The following is a 19023-nucleotide window of genomic DNA, read 5'->3' as shown; positions in this document are numbered from 1 at the left end:
GAGTTGATCCCCTGGGTTGAATGATGGACATGCCAGGCCATGAGGTTGCAGATTGTGTTGGAGTACAATTCTGCTGCTCATGATGGCCCACAGAGCCTCATGAATACCCATTCTGGAATTGCTAGATATGTTCAAATTCTGTCCTATTTAGCATGGTGATAGCTACACAATGTGATGGAGTATTCTCAGCACGAAAGCAGGACTTCATCGGAACCACTGTGGTGGTCACTTTTAGTACTACTATCATTGGCAGATGCGTCTGCAGCCAACAGATTGGTAAGGTTGAGGTGAAGTATGTTTTTCCCTCTTGGTTCCCTCCCCACCTGCTACACACCCAGTCTAGCAGCTATGTCCTTTAGAACCAGACTAGCTCGAATCGACGTACTTCTGCCAAGCCACTTGTCATGGTGGACATTAAAATCCCTCAACCAAAGCACGTGCTGCGCCCTTGCCACCCTCTGCTTCCTCCAGATGTTCAACGTGGTAGAGTACTGATTCATCAGTGAACAGAGGACAGAATGTGCTAACTTGTAGAAGGTTTCCTTGCCCACGTTTAACCTGAAGCCATGAAATTTCATGGGATCTGGAGTCAATCTTGAGGACACCCAAGGTAACTCCCACACCACGTGAAACCAAACCTTCCATTCCTGAAGAAGGGCTAATGCCCGAAACGTCGATTCTCCTGTTCCCTAGATGCTGCCTGACCTGCTGCGCTTTTCCAGCAACACATTTCCAACTCCCACACCACGGCATAACACTGTGCCACCATCTTTGCTGGGTCTGTCCTGTCGCTGGACAGGACATATTCAAGAATGGTAATGATGATAGTGTCTGGGACACTGTTTGTAAGGTATGCTTTGATGTGTCTGTGTCAGTTCTTGCCTAGTCTGTGAGACAGCTCTCCCAATTTTGGCACTCGCCCCCAGATGTTTGTGAGGAGGACTTTGCAGGATTTTCAGGATTTCTTGTCTGATTCTGAGTTTCACTCAGGATAAAATCAAGCCCTCAGAAGTTCGGGGAGAATAATTATAAGTCTGCTTAAGAACAAGGACTTTTGGTACATGAAGAAACAAAAGGAAGAAGACTTTGTTCTCTTTAGAGCAGGGGGATTAAATATGCAGCCTTTTGGTCATGTGGGTACAGAAATTGTGTTTCCTTTTAAAGGGGTGGGTATAACTGGAGGTCATCATTATAAGGTAGTTCCCAATACACCCATTAGGAAATTCAGGAAAGCACTTGTGTATTTGAAAGAATGATGAGAGTGTGGAACTTGTTGCCAAAAAGGGAGTGGTTGAAGTGATCAGCATACATGTATTTAAGGAGAAGCTAGACAAATAAAAAGGAGAGGTGAGTCACACTGCAAGATTATGTACATAGAATCAGGAGGAGGCAGTTCAGCCCCTCTGCACTGTCCTGCCATTCTATCAGATCGTTGCTAATCTGTGGCTTAACTCCATACGCATGCCTTTGGCTCATACCTCTTATATTTTTGCTTTAATAAACATTCCCTAACTGAGACATTTAACTTACCTTTTTGACAGTATTATTGGCTAGACCAGCATGCATTGTCCAGAGTGTAGTTTAGGGTCAACTATATTGTAAGGTGGATCTGGAGTTGCATGTCAGAGCAAGAATCAAGATTTGTCAGAGTAGGATTCAAACTCCTGTCCCTGCAACAACAGCCTGAGTTTCTAAATTGGTAGTCTATTTACTTTGGCATTATGCCACCACCACCTCCATAATCAAACAAAGTTTGTGAGGATTGTGTTGAATTATTGAAGAGATTTAGTGGGCGGCACGGTGGCACAGTGGTTAGCACTGCTGCCTCACAGCGCCAGAGACCCGGGTTCAATTCCCGACTCAGGCGACTGACTGTGTGGAGTTTGCACGTTCTCCCCGTGTCTGCGTGGGTTTCCTCCGGGTGCTCCGGTTTCCTCCCACAGTCCAAAGATGTGCAGGTTAGGTGAATTGGCCATGCTAAATTGCCCTTAGTGTTAGGTAATAAGCGGTAAATGTAGGGGTATGGGTGGGTTGCGCTTCGGCGGGTCGGTGTGGACTTGTTGGGCCGAAGGGCCTGTTTCCACACTGTAAGTAATCTAATCTAATCTAATCTAATTTAATGTGAGTTCCACACAGTAAGGGAACAGCAACTTTAAACGAGTTGATGTTCTCCTTGTCTTCACTCTGGAGAAGGAGGATACAAAAACTGAATTCAGGGAGAGGAATTGGAGTTCTTGAGCAAGTTGATGTAGTGTGTGAAATAATGGAGTTTTGGTGGACTTGAAGTGGACAGATATCCAGGTCTGGGTGATTTGCATCCCAGACTTATGTGGGAGATGTAGGATGAAATTACAGTCTCTGATCCAAGTTTCTAAATCGTCTCTGGCAACAGGGGAGATGCCAAAGGACTGGAGGACCACGTTGGGCACATGCAAAGGAGTTTGAGAGTTACAAGGAACTTCCTATTCCAAGCGGGAAGTGGAGGAGATGCGGTGGAGAGCATCGTCGATCACATCTGGGGGGAAATTGCGGTCTTTGAAGAAGGAGGCCATCTGGGTTGTTCGGTGTTGGAACTGGTCCTCCTTTGCTCCCAGGAGGTCCAGTTCCAACACCGAACAACCCAGATGGCCTCCTTCTTCAAAGACCGCAATTTCCCCCAGACGTGATCGACGATGCTCTCCACCGCATCTCTTCCACTTCCCGTACCTCCGCCCTTGAACCCCGCCCCTCCAATCACCACCAGGACAGAACCCCACTGGTCCTCACCTACCACCCTCCATATACATCGTATCATCCGTCGCCATTTCCGCCACCTCCAAACGGACCCCACCACCAAGGATATATTTCCCTCCCCTCCCCTATCAGCGTTCCGAAAAGACCACTCCCTTCGTGACTCCCTCGTCAGGTCCACACCCCCACCCAACCCAACCTCCACATCCGGCACCTTCCCCTACAACCGCAAGAAATGCAAAACTTGCGCCCACACCTCCCCCCTTACTTCCCTCCAAGGCCCCAAGGGATCCGCCACAAATTCACCTGCACCTCCACACATATCATTTACTGCATCCGCTGCACCCGATGTGGCCTCCTTTATATTGGTGAGACAGGCCGCCTACTTGCGGAATGTTTCAGAGAACACCTCTGGGACACCCAGACCAACCAACCCAACCACCCCGTGGCTCAACATTTCAACTCCCCCTCCCACTCCACCAAGGACATGCAGGTCCTTGGACTCCTCCATCTCCAGACCATAGCAACACGACACCTGGAGGAAGAGTGCCTCATCTTCCGCCTAGGAACCCTCCAACCACAAGGGATGAACTCGGATTTCACCAGTTTCCTCACTTCCCCTCCCCCCACCTTGTCTCATTCCAACCCTCGAACTCAGCACCACCTTCCTAACCTGCAATCTTCTTCCTGACCTCTCCGCCCCCACCCCCACTCCGGCCTATCACCCTCACCTTTATCTCCTTCCACCTATCGCATTTCCAACGCTTCTCCCCCAAGTCCCTGCTCCCTACCTTTTATCTTAGCCTGCTTGGCACACCTTCCTCATTCCTGAAGAAGGGCTCATGCCCGAAACGTCGATTCTCCTTTCAATGCTATTATAAATGTAACCTGCTCAGGACATGGAGAGGAGGCAGCAAACTGGAAAGTCATGTAGGTAGAGGGGAGAAGATGCTAGCGACAAAATGTTTTGGGAGCATGACTCCTACAGCACATTTAGTCAGTAGCAGTGCTTAAGGATGCTGTGTTTCATGAGGCAGGTCATTAGAGCTGTACTATCCCTTTGCACCAACCTGGAACCTCAAATTGGGGTGAGTGTGATATTCTCAGTCATTGTGTTGGTGATCATCATTTATGCCATTCCTGGAGGAGTAGGTTTAGTCCATTTTTCCATAATGCAATGGTTGCATTCTTGTGCAATCCTGCAGTATAGAAAAATTGCACTTTAGAAACAGTGCTTGAAGAGTTGGCGCTGTATTTGCATTACAGTCAATACCATTTTAAAAGTTTGTTCTGTAGAAATGTGTCTCCAATTCATCAATCGCATTACAGTGAATTTGCGTTGATGAAACGCGCGTTACAACAAGGATCTTTACTATATTACGGTTCGCAAGCATTTGAAGGAGCATTCTTTGCAAGTAGTGGGAACTCTTATTCTCTTATCTCGCTTTGCATCCTCTGGGAGAACAAAGTGCCTGTATTTGCCAGGATGTCAGATTCACTATGGATCAGATGCCATCCACTTCATAGGATGAGGAGAAAGATGAATAGTCACCAGTTGGGCACATGCAAAAGAGTTTGAGAGTTACAAGGAACTTCCTATTCCAAGTAATGCACCCTATTCCCCTACCAGATATCTGTATTCACAAGCAATCAGGAAAGGCCTGCAGCAAACAATGAGAGAAACCCACAACTAATCCCAAATATCCACCTTGTATCTCATGCAATGTGGATGCTCTTGGCTGGCCTCATTCTTCCTGCCAAGTGCTCCTTCAGTGTCTGAAATGTGCCTGTTGGCGAGTTGCTCTCATTGGCTGGGTGAGACTGCAGATTCTTTTGGACCTTCGTGTTTCTGCTGGAGCAATGTGATGTTAAGAGGCCCCTTGTCCTGTAGTGGAAGCTGAGCCGCTGGTTAGCAGCTGTGTTGATCTAGCAGTACTGAGCACTTCCAGGGCAAAGGATTGGCTTCAACGCATTTACTAATATTTTCCATTAAAAAATAGGATGCCTCCGTTTCTATTCGTGGATCACTTTGTAGGAGGTGCTAAGTGGTTCTGTGAATGATCCTCCATGCTGCAAGACCGTCCCACATGTTTGCCAATGCACCGTACATAATGCATGCTTTATGATCTCCTATATTTCACCTCAACTGAGTTCCCTGCTGCAGAAACTCTGAAAGATGTAGAGGGTGGGTGGGAAAGGAAGCTGAAGATCAGCCACAAGCATTTTGAATGGCAAAACCGATGTGTGATCTTTAGTATTTTTTGTTTCTTGACATTTTTTTAAAAAGCAGACAATGTGTATGAGAGGGGTACATGACAAGTAAACATTCTTGTTGCATATATGTTGCAGCTTTTTTTTGTTCTATCAATGTCATAAGCATGTATTAAACTTTGTCATGGAATAAATCAAGGATTTTTTGATGTCTTTTGGAAATTAGAAACACACGTTTCATTTCTTGGCTTGATCTCAACAAGGAAGAGAGGTAAATGGACTCATGATTAGTCTCGTTCACTACATGTCTAGAATAAAATAGATTCTGAAGTTAATCACTTATTAAAACTTTCCATCATTGACTACTAAAATCTAGTTTCGTCTTGTTACATTTACGCAAAGGAATTATTTTAGAAGAGATGTTACGAATACCTGTTTCTGCACTCAATTTTACCTTGTAAATTGTCTCACCTCATTTCTCTAACTAAAATGTATCAATGCACAAATTAAATGTCAACTGCTGGCCTGTTCCATGTCTTCTGATGGTCATGAGGGGCATGGAAAGGATAAAGTGACAGTCTCTTTTCAGGGTTGGGGGAGACCAGAACTAGAGGGAATTGGTTTCAGGTGAGAGGGGAAAGATTTAAAAGGGACCAAAGGGGCAACCTTTTCATTCAGGGTGATGCATGTATGGGATGAGCTGCCAGAGGAAGTGGTGGAGGCTCGTACAATTGGAACATTTAAATGGCATCTGGATAGGTATATGAATAGGAAAGGTTTAGAGGATATGGGCCAAATGGTGGCAAATGGGACTAGATTAATTTAGGATATATGGTTGGCATAGAATGAGTTGGATCAAAGGTTATGCATCTGTATGACTATGTAAACTTAGTGTCATCTACGTGAATATTGAAACCCCACACCCAACTAAAACATACCAAAAGCAAGCAACGGCTCTAACTCAAAGCTATTTTTTACTATCCACAGATACTGCTGAGTTTCTCCAACATTGTTTGTTTGTTTCAGATTTCCAGCATCTGCATTTTACCTTCATTGTCCTAATAGCAGTATGGATAGCCCTCAATGTGTACCTATCTTCAGTTTCAAGCAGCCATTCACAACTACTACTATTTTTTTTCCTCTCATCAGTTTCAGCTATGTTGACCAACTGATTTACATGGCACTTTGACTTTCCAATGTGGTTCGCTAATGTACTCTGGATGAAGGCAGCACATTTAATCCAGTGTTTGTTCCTTGGTAAAAATCTCAATCCAGATATTCAAGCAGATATTTGTTGTTTACAAATTCATATTTGCTTTCCTAATTATTCTGTCTTTTGTCTAATTGATTGTTAATTTTGTCCCAAATTATCATTGCTGAAAGCTTTCATACTACCAAACTTGTTTCTGGTTTACTTGCCTGTACAAATGGAAGTAGATATATAATGTCTGGAGTGAGCTTGAAGTTCCCTATAACCTTACCTTTAATCTTTCTTTTTCTCTCTGTCCTCTATATACACAGGCATGCAGTAAACCTCCGGAGGCATTTGGCTTTGAGCAGGCAGTCAGGGAGTACACGCTCCAAAGTTTTGGTGAGATGGCAGATAATTTCAAGTCTGACTACTTCAACATGCCAGTACATGTGAGTATCTTTTGGGTCACTGCAATGCTTCTAGCATAATTCTGACAGTGGCAGCAAAGATCCCCAAGCAAGTGAGAATCAGTGGTGGGGGAGGGGAAGGAATCTGAGGGTGAGGGAATCTCTTAATTGTTAGAAGTCATACCTAGCCAGTAGAGAGGATGGTGATGGTTGTTGGAGGTCAATCACCTGTGTCAGGACATCACTGCGGACATTTCTCAAGGTAGTGCTTTCACCCAGCTATTTGAAGCAGCCTCGACATTTACTTTTCCTCCATTATAATGTCAGACAGGAATTTTAGCTGATGTTTAGACAATGTTTAACACCATTCATGACTCTTCAAATGTCCATATGCAGTAAGACCTGGACAAGTTCAGGTTTGGGCTAAGAAAGAGCAAGTATTTGTGCTACACACGTGCCAGGCAATATCCATGAACAAAGAGAATCTATCCATTGTTCCAAATCATTCAATGATGTCAGCCAGACACTTAACTGAACCAGCCATGTAGATATTGTGGCTATGTGAGCATGTCATAGGCAGGAGTTTCTGTGCCAAGTAACTTGCCTCCCCAAAGTCTGGCCACCATTTATTAGACGCTAGTCACGTGCCTGAAGTTGTACAGCTTCACATTGTTCAGATTTACTTGATTTGCATCCAACCCATCACCCCAAACACTTTCTCTGTCTTCTGCTGACACACAGTGGCTATAGATGTAACGTCTACAAGGGCACTGGGACAACTCACCAAAGCTTTTGGACTGTGTCATCCAATTTCATGACCTTTACCAGCTGGAAGGAATAGAAAAACAGACATGTAGCAACTCCCGACTCCTGCATGTTCCCCTCCAAGTCACTCCTCATCCTGAATTGGAACTATTACTTATATTTTTACAAACTGTACAGTTCCGATTTGGAGATGCTGGTGTTGGGCTGGGGTGTAACAAAGTTAAAAATTACACAACACCAGGTTATAGTCCAAAAGGTTTAATTGGAAGCACACTAGCTTTTGGGTGGCCGCTCCTTCATCAGGTGATTGTGGAGGACACGGTTGTACGGCACAGAATTTATAGCAAAAGGTTGCAGTGTGTTGTAACTGAAATTATACATTGAAAAATACCTCAATTGTTTGTTGAGTCTTTCATCTGTTCGAATACCATGACAGTTTCATAAAAGTTTTGTCATGGTATTCGAACAGATGAAAGACTCAACAAACAATTGAGGTATTTTTCAATGTATAATTTCAGTTACAACACACTAAACGTTTGCTATAAATTCTGTGCCTTACAACTGTGTCCTCCACAACCACTTGATGAAGGAGCGGCACTCCAAAAGCTAGTGTGCTTCCAATTAAACCTTTTGGACTATAACCTGGTGTTGTGATTTTTAACTTTGTGTACAGTTCCTTCGCTATCAGAGTCAGGATCTTTCTTTCTAATAGCATTGTGGATGTCCTTTTACCTCTATGACTTTAGCAGTTCTAGACTTACCTCTCTTGTCTTTTTGAGGGCAGTTGGGAATGGACAACAAGTGCTGGCCTAACCACTTGAGATTTGAGGTTATTCTGGGGTAAATAGCCTCCTGAATTAGTCACTTAAATTTTTACCCTTGCTTTCCTTTCCTTTCTAGTGTTTTACTCTGGACATCAACCAAATGTTATTTGTGATTCTGTTACAAGACAGGGTGAACCCTTCTGCTAATTAAACCAAACACTCAAAGCTGACCTTACCTTGTAATCTGTTAAAGTATGAGTGACAGAGAACTACCCCAAATTTCGCCATTTAAAGAAAAAAAAATTCTTTAACTCCAGAAGTGAACATTAAACAACAACTGTCCACAACTCTAATCCTCCTTTCTCTTAACTTTTTTTTAAACTACCTTTCGCTCTGTGACAATATACGATCCAATAAAGCCCTCATTAAATTTACAGCGGATCAATTTTTAAAACCAGCGAGCTGTGTCGATCCTGCTCTGTAGATCTCCCTGGCTCGTCTTCAGTCTTCTGTTGCACAGATTTTTTATATTTGAAAGAAAAGGTACCTTTTAGAGAGTGTGTTTTAAATAGCAGTTGTTCAGTGGCAGAAGGTGCTCTTGTTCTGGCTAACGTGCCAAAATGCCTGCTTTTATATCTCAAAACATTGGATTGCCTTTTTGGTTCAATGTTGTCAAAACAGTTAAATTCAAATTTGATTAGATGTTAGTATCTTGGGGCATAATTTAAATTGATTAACTGAATTTGAATTGTTGTGAAAACAACCCAGTGTAGTTTCAGCTCAAATGTTACATTTTCAAATTGTCCGGGACACTGCAGTCAGTTACATGACAAGTGTGTACCAGTTTTTCAACTTTCGCTCTCTCTTAAAAGTACAGTGCATGCCTTCAACTTCATAACAATTCTCTCCAGGAGCAGAACAGCCCTGAATCCATATGCTCCTGATGAGTGATATGAAACATGCTGCATTTTTTGACTCCTGCACAGTTGAAAAATAAAAAAAAATTAAGATGTTAAACTAATGAGAAAACCTATTTAATTATCTAAGAATTAGTGTAGGAGCTAATGGAATGGAGAGGCTGCAGTTGGGAGAATGCTGATTGGGGTCAGGGACTAGGTGGAGGCTAGTGAAGAAGAGGCTGGTTGTGCTTTGGGTGTCGGTGAGACCAGATGGGTTTAAAGATCCATTTGGGAAGGTGGGGGCCAGTGATATGGGCATGGGAAGGTGGGTAAGGGCAGTAAGGAAGTGATGGGCAGTTAATAGTGGTGAGGAGGAATTTGTAAGGCCAGTGGGCCTGGGCATAAGAGAGGTAACACGAAAATTAAACTGAATTGAAAATAGTGAATTTAAGCTGTAATTGTATAATAAATGAAATAGGACCAGGAACCAATATTTATTGCTTAGTTAAACTAGGATGCTGTGACTATTTGCAGACGCTTTTGAAGAGGAGTTTGAAGACTTAAACTTTTAGTTGCCAACTGGGATTGAGCATTTTGCACGTGGAGACAAATATTTAAAACATGATTGAAGCATTTAATCGTGTGGATTGCCTTTATTCAACTTCTTGCAGTAAACCTGCTCTGCTATGTGTGATGTTATTGAAAGATGACAATGATAGCTGACAATTATCATCTGTTTCGTATACTTTGAAAATGTATTTTTAATTTCTCCAGCATGTGGAGTAATTAACATGGTGCCATGAGCTCACATTTAGTATGATAGATTGCTATTGTTGCCACGCATTATTACACAACAAATCAAACAATAAATCCAAAGGACTGCAGATGCTGAAAATCAGACGTAAATTACTGGAAAAACTCAGCAAGTCTGGCAGCTTCTGTGGTGAGGAAGCAGAGTCTATGTTTCTGGTCCAGTACTGAAGAAAGGTCACCAACCAAAATGTTAACTCTGCTTTCTTGCCACAGGTGCTGCCAGACTTGTTGAGCTTTTCCAGCAATTCCTGTTTTGTTTGAAATTGAACAATTGATTATGTGCCCCTCTGACCTATGGCTGCATGTATGCAGAAAATAACAAAACATGGGATGTATGTTACATGTTCTGAGAGTGCAGAACCGATAGTATTCCATTAATTTGACTTTGAGTAATGAGTGAGAGAGCTACTGGGGTATGTGTAGTGTTTTCATGTCTTGAAAAAGAAAATTCATTCACTGGTTGACATGGCACAGGTTTGGCTTTGTGGTTGATGTGTAATTCAAGCAAATCTTGACAAAGTAATGGCCATAAATGAGGTTCTAAACAAAAAAGGCGTAAGCTTGTATCAAATAAGGACTGCATTTGAGAGGGCGTTGTAGAGGTTTGGCTGCATATGAGTATATAAGTCAACTGACTAGTGGTGAGTTTAGTCTGACGCTCACCATGCCTTGAGAAGACCTTCATGGTAACCTCAGGCTCTACGGATTTGGCTGCTGGTATTGCAGATAAACTGTCCAGCTAACTCTCTTACCTTGCGTCCCCTGCCCCTAAAGAAACTAATAAAGATGGCAGGCAGGCAATGTGTTGCAACTGTAGCGTGTGGGGGTTCGTGGGTAGTAGTGTGATGCACAGCAACTTGTGATGTTACTATGGCTATTAGACGTGCATTTTGTTTTTTTTTTTATGGAGAGGTTGAAACCGAGGTAGTGAGGGGACTGCTCAAAGGCAATAAAGTAAACAACATGGGTTTTTTTAAAAGTTGGAACAATAGAACCAATCTACATGGGTGGAGCCTCAACCTGGATTTTTGGTTTTAATTTTCTGCAGTTGCTGAAGTCTTGAAGCTAGATGTGGAAACTGTTATTTCTGTCTGTTACAGCTAAAATCTGGGATTTTCTTCCTACTGCTAGCATTACATGTGAGACAATCTATCTTGCTGAATTTGCCTTCACCACAGGTGTCTTAATGGGATGTTGCAAAATTGGAGCAGTTAATTTGTAATAGTTAATAAGTTTATTATTTTGTTTAGCATTTCGACAGAGTTATAGTTAAGCCAATTCTTTTATTTTTATATTGTCTGTATTTTAACTGTAGTGTAAAAATTGTGTTTTGCTTAAAGTCAATTTACTTTGATTAACCTAATTGCATCTGGATGCAACTTCTTACACTTAACTGAGAAAAATGTAAAATAAGTAGTAGTTAGAGTCTCTGCTGTCGTCTTGGTATATTTTTGAGAGATTTGGTTCGGTCCATAGTAAACCACATCTGGAGTGTCTGCTGCTCAAAGCATCTCTGCTCAGTGCTGAGCTGGAGTCAGAGTGCCGACCCTTGAGATGAATCACAGAGGGGGAATATCACCCAAGAAGTAATACTTATTTGACTTGTGGTCAAGGACAGGCGAGTATGAATGTGATTGATGCAAATTTAGTGATCCAAAAATGTTGGAGCCTGAGCTCTTCTAATTGTCCAAGGTGCAAGATTTCATCCACACAAGTTGTGTACAGGGACTTGCCCCAGTACAGATTTGCCTGTGGCAGTCTACTAGGTACAGTTTGATAACCTGAGAATGATCAACTTATCTCAGTCCTATTGGTCAACCTTCTATCACTCCCAGTACCGTGTGCTCTTATCTTGTGTCTTTACATGTGACACCTTGTTTCAAATGCCTTTTGGACAGCCAAAAACAGATAATCATACCAGCGTGTTCAGATCCATCACATTACTGTCTATGCTTGTCATTATCAACACCAGCATCTATGCACCATTGCTCCTTTCAATTCCTTTCCTAATATAGACTACTTTGGTCACTAATTGCCCCTCTGCCCCTCCACTCCTATATTAGTTTTGGGTCAACACTAAGTACTGGTTGTCTGTCTTGCTCTGGCAGATGGTCCCAACAGAATTAGTGGAGAAGGAGTTCTGGCGACTTGTGAGCAGCATTGAGGAGGATGTTATTGTGGAGTATGGTGCTGACATTACCTCAAAGGAATTTGGTAGTGGATTCCCAGTCAAAGAGACCAAAAGAAGGCTCATGCCTGAAGAAGAGGTAAGGGCTTATTGTTTTGTTTTTTATCCACTTCACCCCATAGAAGTGTTGACTGAGACTTAAACTGTGGCACTCTGGCATGTTGAGCTGAATTTTGCTGATTATTAAAAGCAGAGTCATGAGTTATTTTCATGTGATAGTATACCTTACAGCTGGATTTTGCAGAAGACAGCCACAGTTGGATTAACTCTATTTATTTGTTGTTCAAGCTACTGGATATTTGCTGGGTGAGCTCAAGAGGCTGGAGCTGTAGGCCATGTGACCCATTGCTGCATGACCAGTGGAGGTGCAGCTAAGGCAGCAGGGAAGCCACAGTATCAGCTGAGAGCTCCTTAGGCCCGTGATGATCGGAAATGTTTATCTCTGGGAATTTGCACAAAGGAGCACGAGAAAGTAGCAGTCTTTGTGATTCTGGCAAAGTTGCATTGCGACAGTAATCCCTTTTTAATTAAGTTAGTTAGTTTGCCGAGCTGCCATCAACAAATATGTAGACCCAGTGTACAAACTGCTGCAAAGAAGACCTGGAAATGGCACTCCACCCCCCAACAGACCAGACTGCAAAAAAAACCAAAAGGACAGAACAACAACGCTTCACGGAAATCGCGCTGATGATGTTACCCAACATGGTAACGAAGCGTTTGCATGATAACCCAGCAGCTTGGTGAGCTAAGCACCTCCTCCACAGTCCAATGTGCAGATCTTCGCAGAAACCATTTTTAATTATCTGCCATTGCTGGTAGATTTGTCTCACTACTGTGCACTAATTGTGTAAAAAGCATAAATAGGAGGAACCATATTGAGGAGCTGGTCTGATGTATTCTGCAATTATTCTATTATCACCCAGCCAACAATGCACTCACCCCCAGCCTCTCCAAAGCTGCTTATGAGCAGCAGTGAAAATTTGAGCCTTCTGTTTCTGATTGCAGCTGGTGCAATATTAAATGAGCCCCTAAAAACTTGCATATGACAGCAGCATTCCTTTTTGTTCTAGTTTGTGTAGACTGATTTCTTTGGTACGCAATCCCTGTGTGGGCCAGGTGAAACATGCAGACCTTCAAGTATGTTTGCATCAGGTTTGAGGAACAAAGAACTCTTCTCATTTTACTTGAGCACTGTCAGTCCTGTCTCCCTGTGCGTCTCAAATGAGATAAAGTGGAATTTAACTTGTGAAAGCTTATGGAAGTCAGTGAAAGTTGTCTTGGCATGAAAATTGTTGTCCTTGACACCTCTCTGTCTGCCTCGCCCACCTTTGCATTACCCCTCTTGCACTCATTTTCTAATTTGCTATTCTCTACTTGTATTTCACTGTCTGGTTTCTGCATCTTTTCTCAGGAATATGCTAGTTCTGGTTGGAATCTGAACAATATGCCAATTCTGGAGCAGTCGGTATTGACTCATATCAACGCAGACATCTCTGGAATGAAAATTCCTTGGCTTTATGTTGGGATGTGCTTCTCTTCCTTTTGCTGGCACATTGAAGACCACTGGAGCTACTCCATCAACTACCTCCACTGGTTTGTAATTGAAATGGTCTTTTCTAGTCTAAGTCAGAGCATAAATCTGACAACTTATTGAACAGCTCAGCATTATCAGATTTGAATACATTCCTTGAACAATACCGTGTTGTTTCTTGGAATAGTGCAAAGACATTCGTTAACAGTAAAAACAGCTTAACATACAAACATGGCCAGTTATTTTCCATTTGCGATTGTTTCCCTTCAGTGAACTGTGCAGTACTAATCAGGATATCCAAATTAGCTTCAAGTGAGCGAAATACTGCCTTGTCAGTTTGGTGGCATTGAAGCAGGGAGTCCCTACATTTCAGTGTGAATTTCGATTTCAATTGCTGTAGCATCTTTAGTTTTGCTCCTCAGTTTGATATTGTTTGGAATGGCCATGGCATGATTGAAGAATTGTGTTTGAGATCAAGTTTGGTTTTGGAGGAAGCTTGGTGAGCCACCATACTACACCCACAGGACCTTTGTGGATACTGAGTGGAGGATGCTCATACTGGAAACTGCCCTCTTTCTGGTATTTGGGCTTTCTGAGCATGATTGTGCCAACACAATCCAGCGTTCCGTTATGTTGATTGTAGTGAAAAAGCTTTGAGGAACCTTGAGTTTACTAATTTGCCAGTTACTCCTCAGCCGAAGTTTTCCAAGCAAATAGAACAGTTTCACTGCTGTCATCTAAGCAGTCAAGAAAATAAATTTTCAGTAGGTTAAAGGGAATGTAAAATAAATACTCTTAATATGTTTTCACCCAAGGTGAATGGTTTTCATTCAACACAGTCAGCAGATCTGTTTAGTGACCTTATAGAGGTTTATAAAATCTTGAGGGACATGGATAGGATAAATAGACAAAGTCTCTTCCCTGGGGTGGGGGCATAGAGGACTAGAGGGCATAGTCTTAAGGCAAGAGGGGAAAGATATAAAAGAGACTGGAGGGGCAGTTTTTTCAGAGGGTGGTACGTGTGTGGAATGAGCTGCCGGAGGAAGTGGTGTGATTGCAACATTTAGAAGGCACCTGGATGGGTGGTATATGAATAGGAAGTGTTTGGAGGGATATGGGCCAAGTGCTGGCAAGTAGGACTAGATTGGGTTGGGATATCAGGTCGACATGGACAAGTTGGACTGAGGGGTCTCTTTCCGTGCTGTACATCTGTAAGACTCTATGACTCTGGGAAAAAGTTTTCCGCTTCTGTGTATTTGCAGCACAGAGAGGTGTGACTGTGGTAGAATTGTACAGTACCAAAAGAGTCCTCTTTGCTGGCTCCTTGAAAGAGCAATCAATTTGATCACTACCTTGTTATTTTTCTGTAACCATGATTTTCTTTCTTTCCAAATATTTAGCTAGCTTCCTATTTGAAGTTACTTTTCAGACTGGATTCTAGGTCCTCAACTCCCCTTTGTTTCTTTTGCTCCTGGCCTGAAATCTGTTAACCAAGTCTCTTTATAGCGAAAATAATTTGCATTTTTTGCAAATGTATCCAAACTTCTCAAATTTCAACTTTATCCATTAAATTGCTTTCCAACTGTTTCTGGTCTGATCATGCTGCTGTTTATCCCCTGGATGATTCTGATAAATTTCCTGTGTACTATCTGAACTTTGTCTTTCCTAAATTGTGATGCATGGAATTGGACACAGACTGCTGCTGAAATCAGTCCAAGGTTTTTTCCTAAATTGTGATGCATGGAATTGGACACAGACTGCTGCTGAAATCAGTCCAAGGTTTTTTCCTAAATTGTGATGCATGGAATTGGACACAGACTGCTGCTGAAATCAGTCCAAGGTTTTTTCCTAAATTGTGATGCATGGAATTGGACACAGACTGCTGCTGAAATCAGTCCAAGGTTTTTGTCGAAGGACCTTTTTTTTTTTTTGCCTCTGTTTTTAGCAGTCTTGATGATTTGTCTCCCTTTAAAAGATGTGTATATTCTTCCCAGGTCTCTCTCTTTTCTGCACTCCATTAAACATTAGAACATAGAACAATACAGCACAGAACAGGCCCTTCGGCCCACGATGTTGTGCCGAACATTTGCCCTAGCTTAAGCACCCATCCATGTACCTATCCAATTGCCGCTTAAAGATCACCAAAGATTCTGACTCTACTACTCCCACAGGCAGCGCATTCCATACCCCCACCACTCTCTGGGTAAAGAACCCACCCCTGACATCTCCCCTATACCTTCCACCCTTCACCTTAAATTTATGTCCCCTTGTAACACTCTGTTGCACCCGGGCAAAAAGTTTCTGGCTGTCTACTCTATCTATTCCTCTGATCATCTTATAAACCTCTATCAAGTCACCCCTCATCCTTCGCGATTCCAACGAAAAAGGCCTAGCACTCTCATTGTATGCTAGGTTTTATCTTTCAGCGCTGGGAGGATAGAAGGACTTATTCTGATTATTAGACAAGTCTGAAATGTGTTGTGATCTAATGCTGAGTGTAACCATGCTTTCTTACTGAACAAGTTGATTAAACAAAGTTACTTGCCAGATAAGATGCTGTGCAGTACTCTATTTTTCTTTCGTAGAGACATTGTCCCTGCCAGAACTGTCAGCTGTCTTTTCAAGTTTCTTCATGATGTGAAACATGAACAGTGAGTTTGTATTGCTTCACTACCTTTTGACAGGGGGGAGCCAAAAACATGGTATGGGGTGCCAGGTTATGCTGCTGAACAACTTGAACAGGTAATGAGGAAGCTGGCTCCAGAACTATTCCATTCTCAGCCAGATCTGCTGCACCAGTTGGTGACCATCATGAATCCCAATATTCTTATGGAACATGGAGTCCCGGTATGTTTCTTCTTACCTTTCTGCTCTTGTTTATCAAGCTTGCATCTGATTTGTTGAGAAGCTGTTTGTCACCGGAAGAAATTAATTCTGAGTCACTTGCTTACAGGCTGCAGTAGTAGTTTTAAAACAAAATAAACTGATATTTATGCATTCCTGATATTATTTTAAAATTCTTACTAGTCATGCCAATGAAATCTCCAAAGCATTACCTGAATGAATACAGCGAAATATTTCCTATCTAGTAGTATAGTTAATTCATTATGTTGCAAATGAAACAGTTTCTTTTAACATCTCTTATACTCATCCAGTCCATTCAAAAAGAATTTCACATTGCAAAGTTTTAGAGAACCCTTGGGCATTCTAACAATTTGATCATTATGTGATGGAACAGTGAAAATTAGCAAGTATCTAATCCAAGTTTTCTCTGACCTTGCCAAATGTGAACAAGTATATTTTTGCAGGAAGACCCATTGGATTGTACTTGAGAAACTTTTTAGGTTACCCTAGTGGCTCATTGAAGACAATTTCCAACTGAATCAGTGCAGAACTGATGGTGTCTGTTTGTGCCTACTTTTGTGCTTTATCTGTAGTTAAGGAGAATGGAATTACTCCTTTCTACTGAGATTATCTCCTCATTCTTTATATTTCATTCTTAGGTGTTCCGAACAAATCAGTGTGCTGGTGAGTTTGTGGTTACTTTCCCAAGAGCCTATCATAGTGGATTCAACCAGGGTTACAACTTTGCTGAAGCAGTGAACTTCTGTACTGCAGACTGGGTTAGTTGCTCACTTTCTAAAGGATGTTTTAATAAGTCAGTACTTCAGCTGTATGCCAATGTATTTCAGAAATATTGACAGTATTTATTACAGATAGTTATTTGGCAGAACAGAACTTGAGTATCACTGAGGATTTTTTATGTTGAAACTTTTTTGTCCTGCATTCATCACAACAATTTAAGAATGTGAAAAATAAGTTTACTCTGCATAAAAGGATCAGCGTGTGAGAAATCGGCACTTTCCTCTTTTACTCTATACAAGTTGTTTTTCCTTAATTGTACTGATTGAAAAACTTTGACAAAGTTAGGCTTTTTCTCAGTGTCATGACTTATTGTGGTAGTGCACTGGAAGTCTGGCACCATGATTCCCGGATTCAGTGTAACTGTGAAAAGGTTTCATTTATCTATTCAATTTACCTAACTGACAAACACAGGTAAAATCTTTATGCCACCAGGTTTGTATACTTGTTAGAAGAAAACCTATTTAATATCTTTACCCAGTGGTAACAGAGTAATAAATTACCAACTTAAAACACTAACTTAATCTTCATAACTTGCCCCCCACCACTCTTCTGACTCATGCTCTCTTGTGCACACAAATGCATTAATGCTAACCTGGAGTACAGGATTCTGAGAGTGGTTTCAATTCATTGCCTTCCAGCTTCCTTCAGTTCTTTGCTGATGACACAGGTTGTCTCCACCTGGGTTCAATCTTTTAGTCATTGAGAATTAATCCCTTAAATACCATGGAAAAACTTTATTCTTCCTTTGCCAGGAGTATGAATAGAACCAAAAAAAGTCAAAGAATTGGTGATGCTAGAAATCCGAAACAAGATCAGAAGTTGCTGAACAAACTCAGCAGATCATGCAGCGTTTGTGGAGAGGAACAAAAATTAACATTTTGGGTCCAGTGACCCTCCTTTGGAATTGTGAAGTGATACATTTCAGTGTGTAAGACAAAAGCAAAGTGTTATTTCCATGGTTATATGAAGCGATGCAGAATGGAAACTTATGTCGCTGGAAAAGCACAGCAGGTCAGACAGCATCCAAGGAACAGGAGAATCGTTATTTTGGGCATTAGCCCTTCATCAGGAATGTGGGGTGTGTTGGGGGGGAGGGATGGAGAGAGAAATAGGAGTGGGGGGAAGGTAGCTGGGAAGGTGATAGGTAGATGCAGTTGGGGGTTGATGATGACAGGAGGGGAGGGTGGAGTGGTTAGGTGGGAAGGAAGATGAACAGTTTAAGAGGCTGGTTCTGAGTTGGAGGGTTGGATCTGGGGTGAGCTGGGGGGAGGGGAAATGAGGAAATTGGTGAAATCAATGTTGATGCCATGTAGTTAGAGGGTCCAAAGGTGAAAGATGAGGCGTTCTTCCTCCAAGCATCGGGTGGCTTGAGTTTGGCAGTGGAGGAGACCCAGGACTTGTGTGTCCTTGGAGTGGGAGGGGGAGTTGAAATAGTTGGCCACAGGGCAATGGGGTTGTTTGGTGCGTGTGTCCCAGGCTTGTTCCCTGAAACGTTTCACAAATTGGCACCTTGTATCCCCAATGTGGAGGAGACCACATCGACAGCAACGGACACAGTAAATGTGGTACTTGGATGCGCAGGAAAATCTCTGCTGGATGTGGAAGGATCTTTGGTGTCTTATATGGAGGTGAGGGGGGTGGGGGAGTTTGGGTGCAGGTTTTACACCTCTTGTGATGCAAGGGAAAATGTTGGGAGTGGAGGGTGGGTTGGTGGGGGGTGTGGACCTAATGAGGGAGTCATGGAGGGAATAGTCTGCGGAATACTGATGGGGTAGGGAGGGAAATATATTTCTGGTGGTGGGGTCTGATTTGTAGGTGGCGGAAATGCGGTGGATAATGCGCTATATCTGGAGATTAATATGGTGGAAGGTGAGGACT

General features: G+C 42.4%; 1 protein-coding gene across 1 annotated transcript in view; it reads left to right on the top strand.

The window, feature by feature from the left end:
• The window catches only part of kdm5a (lysine demethylase 5A), a 209557-nt gene that overhangs the window by 71457 nt on the left and 119077 nt on the right, over nucleotides 1-19023 (top strand). The window contains exons 9-13 of the mRNA XM_043708905.2: nucleotides 6463-6582; nucleotides 11890-12048; nucleotides 13381-13562; nucleotides 16185-16347; nucleotides 17004-17123. Coding sequence (XP_043564840.1) covers nucleotides 6463-6582; nucleotides 11890-12048; nucleotides 13381-13562; nucleotides 16185-16347; nucleotides 17004-17123 — 744 coding nt within the window. The remainder of the gene's footprint in view (nucleotides 1-6462; nucleotides 6583-11889; nucleotides 12049-13380; nucleotides 13563-16184; nucleotides 16348-17003; nucleotides 17124-19023) is intronic.

Source organism: Chiloscyllium plagiosum, unplaced genomic scaffold (assembly GCF_037043375.1).
Source record: "Chiloscyllium plagiosum isolate Xiang-an unplaced genomic scaffold, Cpla_swu_hap1 HiC_scaffold_19, whole genome shotgun sequence".
NCBI classification, from domain to species: Eukaryota; Metazoa; Chordata; class Chondrichthyes; order Orectolobiformes; family Hemiscylliidae; genus Chiloscyllium; species Chiloscyllium plagiosum.
The sequence above is the reverse complement of the archived record's forward strand: the minus strand, read 5'-3'. Positions and strand labels throughout refer to the sequence as shown.